Below are 13,734 nucleotides of genomic sequence, written 5' to 3'. Positions count from 1 at the left end.
GAAAAATCGGGAGCAGAAATCAGCTTCCAGGTCAGATAAGGGTATAATGAGGTAATAAGGCTAAAATGACCATTTTATTTTTTTTCAGGACAAAGAAAAGAAAAAGATCTCTGACGCCGGAAGTGATAATCAATCCGGCTCTGGAAGGTGATCGTCAATGTCATGGGCCAGGTTGTATCATGACGGCCAGACCTCAATCTAAGTACTGTTCGGATACGTGTGGTATGAAGCTGGCCACCAGTCGAATCTATCAGGTATTGCCTCAGCGTATCCAAGAGTGGTCGCTTAGTCCGGCGATATGCGAAGAACAGAATAAAAAAGCCTTGGAAGCCATCCGTACCAAGCAGACGATCGTTCGAGCTACGCTGGCGGAGCTGGACAAGCGCCATGCCGAATTGGATTTACTAGTGGATCGTGCCAAACGGTGCACGCTGGATCCGAACGCCCTGGATGGCAATGATTTGGAAGATGAAATGTCAATGTACTGTATCACGTGTGGCCACGAAATTCACTCGAAGACGGCCATCCGGCATATGGAGAAATGCTTCAACAAGTACGAAAGTCAGGCCAGTTTCGGAAGCATTTTCAAAACTAGAATCGAGGGCAATTCAATGTTTTGCGATTTTTACAACCCGGCCAGCAAGACTTACTGCAAACGGTTGCGTGTGCTTTGTCCAGAGCATTGCAAAGATCCCAAAGTTAACGATACGGATGTTTGTGGCTGTCCGTTGGTGAAAAATGTTTTCCAGCTTACGGGCGAGTTTTGTCGGTAGGTTGAAGGTAGCAGGAATTTTAGGTCAATGATTTTGAACCTTGTTATTTTTTAAATATAATTTCAGAGCCCCGAAAAAGTCTTGCTTCAAGCACTACGTGTGGGAGAAGATCCGTCGAGCAGAAATCGACCTAGAGCGTGTCCGTCAGTGGTTGAAAATGGATGAACTGGTGGAGCAAGAACGTCAAATTCGACAGGCTATGGCATCCCGGGCTGGAGTTCTCGGGCTGATGTTGCACTCAACGTACAATCACGAAATTATGGAAAAGTTGTGCGGTGGCAAAATGCAATGAAAGTCTTTCAAGTTTTGGGTTCAGGGCTATATTTTTGAAGTTCTTAGAACTATCAACTATCAAAACTTATGCTCTCATTTCGCAGCGTAAAGGGAATAACTATCAACACAATAAAAATACGTTTTCACGCTTTATTTGGCGCGTTTTCTTAGCCGTCACGTGGTGCCGAAAATAGGTTCCGTCACCGGATCAAGAGTCGTATCCTTGTGATTGTGAATCAGTTTGAAAAGGCCGGTTCCAATAGCAGCAGGCATTCCTAGAATGATTCGTTCGGAAACACCATCGATCGAGTCCGTCTGGCCATAGTAAGCTGCATCGAAAAGATGGTCCGCCGTCTTCTCGAACTGCAACGAGAAACCATTTAGAGTGAAACAAATAATAAACATTTTTATTTGTGAACATACCGAAGCCAAGTTGAAAACAGATTCTCGCATTTTCGCTAAACCATGACGAGTTATTCCAAGGACTTCGCCTCGCGATGTCATCTGGCTGGCTAGCAGCATAATATGTCGATGATCCACACTCATACCGTGACCCTCCATGACGTCTGTAATTTCGTTCATGATCGTAGTGCGGGCCGCCTCGATCCCCAATGTGCCGTAGACTTCGAGTATATTGTTGCTCTTTGTCCTGGCTCCTACAACACCATACGTGGCCATAACATCCCTCAGTCCGTGACCTTCGACGCAAAGCTTGTAGGTAGGGGGACCTCGGGAATCATCTACTGCAATAACGGCTCGAGAAACTTGCGGTAGACCGGCTACCACAACATTCGGAATTGCCGATAGGAGACGCTGCAACTCTGCGTTCAGTGCGTGACTGTGCTTCGTAGGATCCGGTCGAATGATGATTAGAGAGGACGTGTAGACCTCGACGTTTTCCTGTTTTAATTTCAATTTCGATGTGCAGATGCTAAAAATGGTTCAACCTTATTAACTTTATGTCTTCACTTAAAAAAACTTACGCAAACTTACGAATAACGAATAGTTTCAGCGTTCACTTCCAAGCCTAGAACACGAATTCGATCAAGATCCAGCTTAATGAGCAGAAAACAGTCGTCCATCTTGTAGACTTCCTCAATGTAAGAGGAGATCTCTCCCAGTGTAGTTTTCTCTATTCGGGCCTTAACCTTCCGGGCAAATTCCATACTGGTATTATTTTCGATCTCTGCCGTGATGATTGGAGTTGAAATAGCCTTGGTGGCGTTGATGATTTCAACAATACGCGGTACACCCTGGGTGATGTTCATAGATGCGACACCGGCAAAATGGAAAGTCTTCAGCGTCATCTGCGTACCAGGTTCTCCAATACTTTGTGCAGCAAGCGCGCCAACCGCCGTACCCGGTTCGGTAATAGCTTTGTTATATTTGTTGCGTACCTGCTTAAGAAATTTCACCAACTGACCCTTAGTGGTGCGTTCAACTTCAAGTGCAACTTCTGAACAATTGACGTATTTTTTCTGAATAGCTACTAATTTGCTACCGAACTTTCCCAAAAATTCCCTGAAAAAGACGACCAAATTAAAAAATATACTCTTTTAAGAAGGCAAACTGTTCAACTTACAAGCATTCCTTCTTAAAATCAGCTCTGCTTCCCTCAAACTCTGGCCTCTGGAGGATCTCTTCGCCAGCGGCCAAAATCTCCTCACCCTTCAGAGGAGTTTCTTCCCGATTCGGGAACATACTGCGCACATGCATGAACTGCCTCTCGATGTCCACCGGTTTGTTCTTTACCTCCATGTAGACCGGATCCAAACCGTCGCCTCCGTAGGTAAACTCGACCACCTCCCCGATGGCATTCCGCACGGTGCCATCGTACTGCACCACCAAATCTTCGAGACATTTCACCAGACGCCGCTGCAGGTATCCGGTTTCGGCCGTCTTTACCGCCGTGTCTACCAGACCTTCACGGCCGGCCATGGTGTGGAAGAAGAACTCGGTCGGCGTAAGGCCCGAGTAGAAACTGTTCTGCACGAAACCACGGGCCGCCGGGATTTTGGCTGTTTGGTGGAACAATAGTTGGTTATCAACTAGTAATTGGTACCTACTCGACTATCATTTTGATTTTGATTGTAATGAAGCACCCTATAGACTGTCTTCAATATAAAGGATTAACGCAAAACACAACACGACCCTACAGAATCAGAGGCTGTTTGTTCTGTTGCACTTTGATATCGCACTCTTTTGAGCTTGAAGATCCTCCACCATCATTTTCAATCGAAAAGGCACTTCAAATTGATAGAAATTTTAAGACCATTGAAATACGGTTTTTGCGTGATTTCGTGAACCTTTAGAATCCACTACGTGTACAATGGTTTACCGTATCTCGCATCATTTGTAGATCAGACACGATCTGTGAGATCAAAACTATAGTAATTGAAATGTTTTCAAAACAGCAGCAGAATTACACACCTAGTTAAAATATGTACTTACAGAATTTCTCAAAGTGTGGTAACGCACGATCCTCGAACCCGTTCGGCACTCGTTTACCATTGATGGCCTGCTGACCGACGCAAGCGATCATCTGCGAGATGTTGATGTTGGACCCTTTTGAACCAGACTGAGCCATTATCAGGGCACTATTGGTTGGGTGCAGCTCTCGGAAGCAAGCCTTGGCAGCCAACTCTCGAATGCTGGACAGTTCCTTCAGCATCACTGCTTCCAGCGTCTGTTCGGCGGTACAACCCGGCTGACATTGCAGCGTGCCTTTCTTCATTTCGGCGATGTATTCGTCGCACTTTCGGTACCCGTTCTCCAGGAGCTGTTGCTTTTCTTCCAACAACTTTCGACTCGGTGTGACATCACCGATTCCGAATGAAAACCCATGGTTCATCATGAAATATGATGCCATTCGGGCCAACCTCCACATGGATCGAATGGAGTAATCTTCGCCGAAATCTCGCAAAATCACATAGAATATACAATTTTTCGTTCCGGAACCCATCGTTCCCTTATCCATGGAACCACACATCAGTTCGGAATTACGAATCACAACCCAAGAATCCTTCACGCACATGTCCTTACCACTAGTGTAGTTCCGCCCTTTGGTCGAGAGATTTGCGTTGACAACACAACGCCGATTCGGTTTGAGAATGAGACTGAAGATTTGTTTACCAGTCCACATCTTTCGTGGTTTAACAATGGCTGGTTTTGGAAGGTCGATTTCTAGATTCGCATCCGGACCAGACAGCATACAAGCTGCCAATTGCATAACTTGTTCGCGAGTTAGAAATTGATCCTTTTGAGTCAGCAAATATCCACCGGTTATAAAATCTTGAGTAGCAGCGATCAGAAGCTCGCCGTTTCTCGGGGTGACCAGATTTGATTTGTTCTGAAACGTAGAATTGGGTAATGATAATTTGTTCAGCAGAAGTATCAATCAGTTTCCTTACCCCCATAAGAACAAGCGCCTCAGCTCTCGCTTCTTCCGTTTGAGGAAGGTGCAAGTTCATTTCATCTCCATCGAAATCTGCGTTGTAGGGTGTACAGGCGCACTCATTGAATCGGAATGTTCGCTGCGGTTGAACCTTGGCCACGTGACACATGATACTGAGCTTATGCAAACTTGGCTGCCGATTGAACAACACCACGTCTCCGTCCATTAGATGCCGTTCGACGATGTCTCCACACTTCAGATCCTGGGCCACCTTATCTCGGTTACCGTAGGCAAGATATTTTTTGAAAGCACTGCCTTTTTGCTGCACATAGTTGGCACCCGGATGCTTATCGGTGCCGTTTTTGATCAGCTGGCGCATTTTTTGAATATTTGCTGAATTGACTTTTTCGGGGAAGGTCAAAATCTTGGCCACTCGATCCGGCACGCCTACCTGATGAATCATTAGATTAGGATCCGGAGATATAACTGTACGGGCAGAGAAATCCACACGTTTACCGGACAGATTTCCACGGAAACGTCCCTGTTTTCCTTTCAAGCGTTGGACAATTCCGCGAGTAGGCTTTTTCGGCTACAATAAGAAGCAAATTTAGAAAGTTTAGCAGTGAGATTATTTTTCCTTTTAACTTACCATTAACGAAAGAGGAATTCCCGAAAGCTCACTATTGAAATATAAAGCGCAATGCAGTTGCAAATAATCCCAATCCTCTTGAATGAGTTCAATCTTTCCACCGGACATCATATGCTTAGAAATAACGTCACTAATCAGAAGTATTTCACTTTGTTTCATAGTGAGATCATCCTCGGTGGTACCAGCTTTTACCTCGGAAACAACCGATGGTCGAATACAAACCGGAGGAACAAACACTCTAGTAATAATCAAATCAGCAGGATTAGACTCCGGAGAAGTCATTCCAAGCAGCGGAATATCGCTTTTGGGAATATTTTTAAACAAATCCAGTACCTCCACTGGATTTAATTCTTTGATCAAAGATGAAGGGCCGACCGTTTGGGACAACTCTCGGTTTCCCTCAATTGCTGTCATCATTTCTTCCAATGCGTTTGTTACCAACGGATCCGTTGCCTTCTTTCCACGATAGGGTTCGTGAACAATTTTCATCAAACCTGCTCCCTTCTTAACCGGTCCGTTTAAACTACCGCAATACGGACACTTGGTGTTTTTCTTGGCCTTTTTCAAAACCTGGCTATGTATAGATTTCTTGGCCAAATACGACAAATTCGGATTAATTAATCTGGCGCTAAATTGTTTCTTGTCGTCCTCTTTGAGCATGACCCTGGAGCATACTTTGCATATCGATTGCAAAATTGTAATCGTGGCCCGGAAATGACCGACATGATACACGGGCAGTGCCAGATTGATGTACCCAAAGTGTCCGACACAATCGTTCAGACCCTTCTTGCAGGTATCGCAGGTGGCATCTTTCTGACTAACGCCCATTCGACGATCCAGCACCCCATAGCTAACCGGCGTTCGGTTGGCATCCTGATTATAGAGATTTTTGGCTACCACATGCAAGTGGGCCTCCTGTTGGATCAGTTCGGCACTGTCAATACCGAAGGAAACGTGGGAGCTGTGTCGGAGTTGACGTAGAAGAGAGGAAAAAGTTTAGACATTAAATAAAATAATAGGGCGGGTACTTACATTTTCTTAATCACATCCGCCTCACGAAACTGTTCTTTTGGCATCGTTGGGAACTGGAAAATAACTTCAATTCACTGTAATGCATCCAAAAATTACGAAAATCCAGAACGCGCATTAACCAGACACACACCGGGATTTCAAAACATTGAAAATGTGCGTCGCGGCGGTCGTGCGGCGAGTCCTGAACGATGTCAGAGACAAAGAACGGTACACGTTTATTTGAGATTAGCCGAGAACTCAGTTTTTAGTACACGCTCCTTTTTTTAAACTCAAAATTAAGTACGACCGAGGTTCAAAACATAGTTCGATTCTATGAACTTAAAGTTAAGTACCTTTTTTCCCCCTCGCGATTGTCCAAAATGGAGTTCGAACTGCGAACTCAAAACTAATCCCATTCGTTCCATTTTTGCCGAGCCGCATTTCAGGTAGCTACGAACAAGGGCATAAAAAACAGTTCAAAAAATGGTACTCGCTTTTGAACTTAGTTTTGAGTATGCTTGTCAGAACTTAGTTTCGCTATTGCCCAATCAAACTCAAAGCTGAGGGCTGCCACTGAAGTGCTGTTTGACCGTGGTCAAATCATAGTTCGATTGTATGAACTAAAGTTGAGTTCCTTTTTTCCTCCTTGCGATGGTTCAAAAGGAAGTTCGAACTGCGAACTCAAACTAATCCCATTTTTCCTTCGGCGAAGGAGCAAAACTGAGATCGATCTAATGAACTAAAAATTGAACCCTCCTCGCGTGTGTTGAACTGAAAGCACTTAGCGAGTTCGGCTGCGAGAACTGCATTTTGGGTAGCTACGAATAAAGGCATAAAGAAAGTTCAAAAAATGGAACTCGCTTTCGAACTTAGGTTTGAGTATGCCAGTCAGAACTTAGTTTTTGCGTTTGCTCAGTCTTACTCAAAGTTGAGGGCTGCAACTGAAGTGCTGTTTTGAACCAAAACTACTTAATTTTGAGTTTAAAACAAGGAGCGTGTACAGACATTATTTTGATGATTTAAAAAAATATATATTTAAAATATCAGAGACGCCCTTGAATTAAATAAGACCAATATGATATTTGCGATATAAATTGATACCTCAATGTTAAATTTCGCTGATCAAATAATACCGTATTTGTTTATGCCGAGTGGTGCACTAGTGTTGCACTGGTGCACCACTAGGTGCTGTCAAACTGTTTGTTTATTCGGACGGTGTTGCACTGGTTTTGACCTGGTGGAGTTTTGCTTACGGACGGAGGCCCACCGATAATTTTGTCAGTGTTGCGAGAGAGCGTGTGAGTGAGTGAGGTAGCAATACACTGGCGACGATTTGTGTTTGTTTTTGTCGGGTACGGTGGAACACTGATCGAGGGGAGAAAACAAATACGGTATAAATAAGTTTATTCTTGATGTTTTTTTTGACGATAATCATTTTTGAGTTATTTCTAAATTTGAACTATATTTCGTTAATTTTTTACTAGCGTGTATTTTACGAGCGAAAAAAACTGACAACTCCCGATGGTGAAGCTGAAAAATCTCGCATCGCTTTAAAATTAGTGAAAATTTTAAAATTTTCCGAGTATTTCCGTTCGGAACGACGCGGAATTGCAAGTTGAAGGTAAATTTGATTGCGTTTCACATTTTTCTACACTTCGTTGGGCGAATTTAGCAAGGGCTACGCTGGAAAAGTGAATTTTCCAAGCCGTCAGCAGTAAGCAAACAAAGAAGCCCTTGCATTTCGGGTGCAGCCAAATTGGAGGAATCTGGGGTAAAAATCGATACCGGTCTGTGGAGGTTTAAAGTTTGTCAGGATGGATGTCGCTCGGCAGTTATTAGATGAATTGATGGGGAGGAATCGTAATCTGGATCCGTCCGTTAAAGGCAAGGAATTGAACTGGGAGGATGAGGAGGTTTGTGTTTATACAGTAGCGCTCATTCGAATTTCGTAACTTGTTTTTTTTAACAATTCCAGTTTTGTACCTACTTTATGGTGAAATTTTGTCCACATGATCTGTTTGTAAACACCCGTGCGGATCTTGGCCAATGTGCCAAATTGCACGATGAGGAAGCGAAAAAGTTGTTTGACAATGCGAAACCCTGCCGGAAGAAGATCCAGTACGAGGAGGACTTTTTGCGATTCTGCAGTAACATGATCAACGAGGTAGACCGGAAGATAATGAAAGGTAAGCAAAGGTTACTGTTGATGAACAGCAAGCTGGAAGCGCGGCCCGTTTCCAAACATCAGGACCAAATCAACAATCTGACCGAGAAAATCAACAAGCTACTGAGGGAAGCCGAGGAAGCCGGCATTCGGGGAGATGTCGAGCAAGCACAGGTAAGATAGGTTTTCTCAGAATAGTAAAAGTTCTCTATTTTGAACAGCAAATCTCGGAATTAGAATATACCTACCATAAAGCTGGCCCACAGCTTAAAATACCACTAAATCCTTTTGACCTGAAATTGTTTGTATCTAATTTGAAATATTCCCAAATAGTATAGAGAATATCTATGCTCGGGTTGTAAACGGAAAAAACATAAAATAGACAATGGATGTATCAATATTTATTAAAATTAGACGATAACGTGAAATTTCTATATTTAAAAAATCGTACTAGATGCTTAATTTATTTTGTTTTTTTTATTTAAATTTTTCAGAGTCTCATGCAAATGAGCGACCAGTTGATCGAGGAAAAAGACGCTCTCATGCAGCAGCACGAATCCAACGGCCTGTCGGTCACCGCCGAAATTGCTGCCGCCCAGGAGAAACAGATGGAGGTGTGCGAAGTGTGCGGAGCCTTTCTTATCGTCGGTGACGCCCAGCAACGTATCGATGACCACCTTACTGGGAAGCAGCATCTGGGGTGAGTGCTCTAAAGAAAAAGATAAACGACTCAAAATCGGTTCTGACCTTTTACTTTTCTGTTAACTTCTCTCTCAGCTACTCAAAACTTCGGAAAGCCGTCGAAGAAATGCTGGAAGCTAAACGGAAGGGCTCAAGCAGATCTGCTGACGAGAGGCGTCGTGAAGAGGTTGATCACAGGCGCGATCGACGGCGCGATGAACGTCGCTCAAGGTAAAACAAATATAACATATGTGTTAGGGAGGCAACTTTTTAACTTGTTTCAAATTAACAAAAAAAAACAGGGAACGTGATGATCGCTACAGGCGTGATGATAGGCGCGACGATAGACGCAAGGATCGTAGAGATACTCGTGAGCGGGATCACGAGCGCTATGATCGGCGTGATCGTGAACGGAACCGAGACCGACGTGACCATAAGAGATGTAAGTTTAATTTGTTCGAAATTGTGGCATTGTAGATGATTTTTTTTCCTCCCAACAGCCGAACGCCATCGTAGTCGAAGTCATTAGAGGAATTGTTCTTCTATAACCATTGTTGAGCTCGATGAGGAAGCTCACTCGTTTTAATATCAATTGAAAGAGGTATCCCATGCTACACAATTTAAATACAAAGATCCATTTAAAGAAAACAATCTTGATTAAGGTAAGTGCGATTGCAAAATTTCAATTTTTAATCCAATTTTCTCTTTCGTTTCCCATTATCGATTGTGTCTCGCGAACAATCATTCCACCGAATTGTAAAGGGTTTCCGTGGTTCAAAACTAGACAAACCTCAACTATACGTTTAGTAAAATGGCTTAGGAAATCGGAAGCAAATGTCCCTCTAGGGATAAATCGTCCCGCGCTACAGGTTAGTGAGTCGAACACAGAACGAATATTCTTATTTCATTAACCTTACAGGTCAATTTTCTTATATTGGCTGAAGGGAACGTAAACTAAACGAAAATTTGGTTGACGCCCAAGCGGTTTTAATTCGAGCCGTTGGTTACCAAAGACAGGTATCTCTATCTGTTAAGTTGTTCTCTTCCATAGATTAAATTTGTAGTTAGACGCCAAGCGAACAGAACGTTAACAGAAACTTCTCACGTTGGACAGCTGACGAGCTAACACAGCATGTGTTCAGTGGCTTTTGTAGCAGTCAGATGAATCTATGAGGTATTTGCCAAATGTCTTATCAGCTATTGATGCGCATTAGACAATCACTGTACATTTTTCATAGTACATTTCTGTAGGGTAAGGATGTTACTAATCCTTCAGCTACGGCATGGACGAGCAGTGTTCCTTCAAATCGAAAGGGGATTTCTCAGAAAAGGTACTTGATCTATGAACACACATCATTTCGTTTTAATCCAACAGAATCCAAATTCGATGTATGATTTTCTAATCATACATGCATCACATTGATCACATCAACGTTGCTGTTAGACCCTTTACCGGTTTCATCGAACGGAATTCAACTCGTTTAGTCAGGTATTCACACATAATCAATATGCTGTCTTCTCTTAGTCTCAATCTTTGGAAAAAAAGCTGATGAAAATACGATTCCATGACGTTTTCTGAAATTCTTTGCTTTTGGTTTTAACACAAATGTCTATACAGTCGAAATATTTTTCTTTTAGTTTATTTTGATAGGTATAAATGATTTTTTACGATGAAGAGTAAATAAAGAAATCACTGTAAATTAGTAAAATCGAGCTTCAAAATGGTAACACAAAATTTGATATATAAGTTAGTTATAGAATGATGTTCAAAAGTTGCGATGAAAAATCCTAAGAAAACCCTAAGTTAAAATAAAAACTGAGTAACTTTTTTCATTTAACACCAATATAAACCATCCAGTAAGGAACTTTTCAAAACGTCGTGGAGTCTTACCCTGAAATGATTCGAACAACAGGATTACACCAAGTCTTAATAATTGTACTTAATAACACAATATTCACCGACAACATTGTTCGTGACTGGAATCGTGAACGTGCTATTCGACCGTTGTGATGTTGCGGATGCATAATGAGCAAAACACATAGCGATATCGTCAACTATTCGAGGTAAATGTTTTGCTGAAGCATACCCTATAACTGCAAAAGTTGTCTCCATTTCACGACAGGTGGTTTAGTATGGCGGATCAGTTGTATAAAATTCGTAACGGGTTGCGTGATTCGGTACTTCTTCAAATAGAACATCAACACTGAGGTAAATGTGCTGGCATTTTTAAACTTCCTCCTTCCACCCGATTTTGCTACAGTATTCTGGTTGTTTCTTGGGTTGGCCTTTGTTCTGCCGCGAACCCACCCGAAGGTATAACTACATTTAACATACTATACCCTTGCTCTTCGGTTCTCAGTCCTATTACGAAAAGGTATTTGAATCAAAAATCTAATTGTAAGACTACAAATCTATTAGGTATTAAATATCTGAGCATATGAAATGCTTGGTAGTTAAATGTGATATCAATTTCAAGTTTTTAATAAGATATAAGACAGACACCCATATGTTATAACGTTCAATGAACCATTTATCTTCCGACAAGGTATTTATAGAATAATATTACAGCATTTTTCAGTTTTATTTTATTTAGATAATATCTATGGAGCAAAATGACAAATTGGGAAATAAAATCTATTCAATTATCAAAAAATATTGTACATGATTCTAATTTTTACTACATACATTTTTCATTTTTTTTCGAAAAAAAAAAATCAATTAAGTACTGCATTTTGGAAACAAATAAAGTCGATCAAAAAGCTTTAAATTTTATGTAATACTGCTTGGTACTCAATTTCCAATGCAATTTAACATTAGATTGAAAAGTAGAGCTGTCTTTTCTAAATAAATTTCTCAGTTTGTCGTTGTCTCACCAACAATATCAATGAATATCGAAAGTGAAATCCATCTTACAGGAAACACACAATATCACCCCGCTTTTTATTTGTTTGTGTTTTTCAGAATTTCCCAAGGCATCAACGTATATTATTCGAGCAACATAGAATCGTTTAATCGTAGACAGTTTAAAACTTAAGAACAATCAACTTCAATAGTCCGACAATGATCGAAAGTGTTATTTGCGTCAGTGAACAGCGTAGAGAGGTTTGGATAAGTCGCCATCGTTTCCTGAGCATTACAACGCAGAACCAGCTGGAAATTACCGCTTATCCAGGTACAGTGTTTTCAACATTATGCATATAATAATCTCTTCGATAGATGTCTGTAAAGCATAAGCGATTTGTTAAAGAAACCTCAAAAGCATTTCTTCGTTCCCCAAACCAAGAAATGTCAAAGCAAAAAAATCAACAAGCTGCGCAATTTTTAACTTTTAATTTTGATTCTGCAACCGCCCTGTTTGCGTAGTTTTTTTTTATCTCGAAAATAATTTATGACTCCATCAAAATAAAAATCTCCCAGTTAATATAATTTTGATGTCGTACCTCTCTCTAAGATTGTACCTCTTTATCATTTATTTTTCTAGTACAAATATAATGATTTGTATTGGATAAAAGTAATGTTTAAGAAACACTTAAAATCCTTGAAAATCATGTTCGAAACAAATAAAATTATAATAATACCACTTGTAAAAGTTTCAAGTGCCGATGACAAAGCGTTGAATTGCTAAACATGAATTGAAAGTATTGATTCTAGTAATATTTGAATATTTGTGAAGCATACCAGATTTGACCCTTGTCAGGGTGAACAGTAGCGTTGTCCAATACAGAGTGCGGAAGTGTTTAATAAAGTAAAATTAACGATTAAATTTAAAATTACTGGTTTAAATATTTTGATAATATATAGAGAACTTTTCTATTAGAATATTTATGAGGGTGGTCCAAATATGTATAGGAACAAAATTGACAAAGCTCACGGACTGCATGCTCAGGCGGATCATTTGCATGCCAGAAAGTTATTTGTAAAATTTGAGTCCATTCGAACCATGGGAAGGGGTCGCGCAACAAATCTGAATTTGTATAAAATTTTGGAAAAAAAAATATTCGGAAGATGCATGAAAAAACGGGAGTATGACATTTGGCATAAAGGCGTTAGAATCGTAGAGACCCTACTACCCTGCGCTAGCTCAACAAGGGAATAGATTGATCTCCAGAAGAATTTTACGAAACCACAAATAGGAAAATTATGAATATTGAGCAGTACAACCTTACCAAAATTGACAACAGGAAAACGAAAACTATTAAAAAAATCTAGGGAATGCACATTTAATTCAAAAGACTCAACAATTTGGATGAAGACCATACACAATTTTATTTATGAAACTTTCTCGTTTCTTTTGTATTTTATGTTCTCAATTTTTAGGGGTTAATGAACCAAGAGAAAACGGTAAGAAGAATGTGTTGTGTTTCGCTTTGTATTTGCACTTTTATTTGTAGCTTCGATGATCTCGTTGCTTTGGATGCTTTGGTCGCATGCAGACTGAGAAGGTGGCCGCACGCGTCTGTTCCCCAGGTCAGGGGCGGCGTGCAACAACAACCGAGCGTCTGTTCTCCAGGTCGGAGGCGGCTCAAGCAGCGTCTGTCTCGCAGCGAGCGGCTGAATTTATGAAATGCGGCTCCCGCCAGCTATGTCCAATATGGCAGCCCCATCGCGGGATAGGGACTTTAGGCTAACAACCTACTGCTCCTGATATCTTGTATTGTTACGGAAACTGAGAGAAGAAATAACCGAATTGGAACTTTGGCAACGACTTTTAGCATGAAAACACGGACTAGAATTGGAACTTGGAATGTTTTGACCCTTGCCCAGCCAGGTAAGCTGGCTCAACTTGCT

The 13,734-nt window shown here is 41.2% G+C and overlaps 3 protein-coding genes across 6 annotated transcripts; 2 read left to right on the top strand and 1 right to left on the bottom strand.

Annotated features, from left to right (window-relative positions):
• The first annotated feature begins 6 nt into the window (after positions 1 to 6).
• LOC129746933 (CXXC-type zinc finger protein 1-like) lies at positions 7 to 1,199 on the top strand. The gene is made up of 3 exons (XM_055740880.1): positions 7 to 30; positions 89 to 769; positions 840 to 1,199. Exons 2-3 carry the CDS (start codon positions 180 to 182, stop codon positions 1,063 to 1,065), a joined length of 816 nt encoding a protein of 271 aa, XP_055596855.1. The 5' UTR covers positions 7 to 30; positions 89 to 179; the 3' UTR covers positions 1,066 to 1,199.
• LOC129746932 (DNA-directed RNA polymerase III subunit RPC1) lies at positions 1,069 to 6,278 on the bottom strand. Its single transcript, XM_055740879.1, has 8 exons — positions 6,122 to 6,278; positions 5,090 to 6,050; positions 4,457 to 5,029; positions 3,498 to 4,395; positions 2,629 to 3,064; positions 2,040 to 2,567; positions 1,470 to 1,977; positions 1,069 to 1,409 (listed from the first exon to the last, which is right to left on the bottom strand). The coding sequence occupies exons 1-8, from the start codon at positions 6,163 to 6,165 to the stop codon at positions 1,221 to 1,223; spliced, it is 4,137 nt and encodes a 1,378-aa protein (XP_055596854.1). The 5' UTR covers positions 6,166 to 6,278; the 3' UTR covers positions 1,069 to 1,220.
• Positions 6,279 to 7,598: 1,320 nt separating this feature from the next.
• On the top strand, positions 7,599 to 12,716 carry LOC129746335 (luc7-like protein 3). Of its 4 annotated transcripts, XM_055739943.1 has the most exons (8): positions 7,599 to 8,013; positions 8,076 to 8,438; positions 8,759 to 8,964; positions 9,042 to 9,176; positions 9,248 to 9,387; positions 9,446 to 9,814; positions 9,890 to 11,491; positions 11,908 to 12,716. In XM_055739943.1, the coding sequence occupies exons 1-6, from the start codon at positions 7,915 to 7,917 to the stop codon at positions 9,472 to 9,474; spliced, it is 972 nt and encodes a 323-aa protein (XP_055595918.1). In that variant the 5' UTR covers positions 7,599 to 7,914; the 3' UTR covers positions 9,475 to 9,814; positions 9,890 to 11,491; positions 11,908 to 12,716. The 4 variants fall into 4 exon arrangements, with proteins under 4 accessions (XP_055595918.1, XP_055595915.1, XP_055595919.1 ...); XM_055739940.1 differs by lacking the exon at positions 9,890 to 11,491 and having other exon boundaries at positions 9,446 to 9,607; XM_055739944.1 differs by lacking the exon at positions 9,890 to 11,491.
• Positions 12,717 to 13,734: the final 1,018 nt, after the last annotated feature.

This window comes from Uranotaenia lowii, chromosome 2 (genome assembly GCF_029784155.1).
Source record: "Uranotaenia lowii strain MFRU-FL chromosome 2, ASM2978415v1, whole genome shotgun sequence".
NCBI lineage: Eukaryota > Metazoa > Arthropoda > Insecta > Diptera > Culicidae > Uranotaenia > Uranotaenia lowii.
Note: the sequence above shows the minus strand (reverse complement) of the source record. Positions and strands in the feature narration are given on the sequence as shown.

Excerpts from the sequence above, each read along its gene's own strand:
- LOC129746933 (XM_055740880.1), top strand. The coding sequence starts at position 180 with ATGACGGCCAGACCTCAATCTAAGTACTGTTCGGATACGTGTGGTATG. Across the intron at positions 770-839 it reads CTTACGGGCGAGTTTTGTCG|AGCCCCGAAAAAGTCTTGCT; the intron begins GTAGGTTGAAGG and ends ATATAATTTCAG.
- LOC129746932 (XM_055740879.1), bottom strand. The coding sequence starts at position 6,165 with ATGCCAAAAGAACAGTTTCGTGAGGCGGATGTGATTAAGAAAAT. Across the intron at positions 2,568-2,628 it reads GATTTTAAGAAGGAATGCTT|GGAATTTTTGGGAAAGTTCG; the intron begins GTAAGTTGAACA and ends CGTCTTTTTCAG. Across the intron at positions 1,978-2,039 it reads GCTGAAACTATTCGTTATTC|CATCTGCACATCGAAATTGA; the intron begins GTAAGTTTGCGT and ends AACCATTTTTAG.
- LOC129746335 (XM_055739940.1), top strand. The coding sequence starts at position 7,915 with ATGGATGTCGCTCGGCAGTTATTAGATGAATTGATGGGGAGGAATCGT. Across the intron at positions 8,014-8,075 it reads TGAACTGGGAGGATGAGGAG|TTTTGTACCTACTTTATGGT; the intron begins GTTTGTGTTTAT and ends TAACAATTCCAG. Across the intron at positions 8,965-9,041 it reads ACTGGGAAGCAGCATCTGGG|CTACTCAAAACTTCGGAAAG; the intron begins GTGAGTGCTCTA and ends CTTCTCTCTCAG.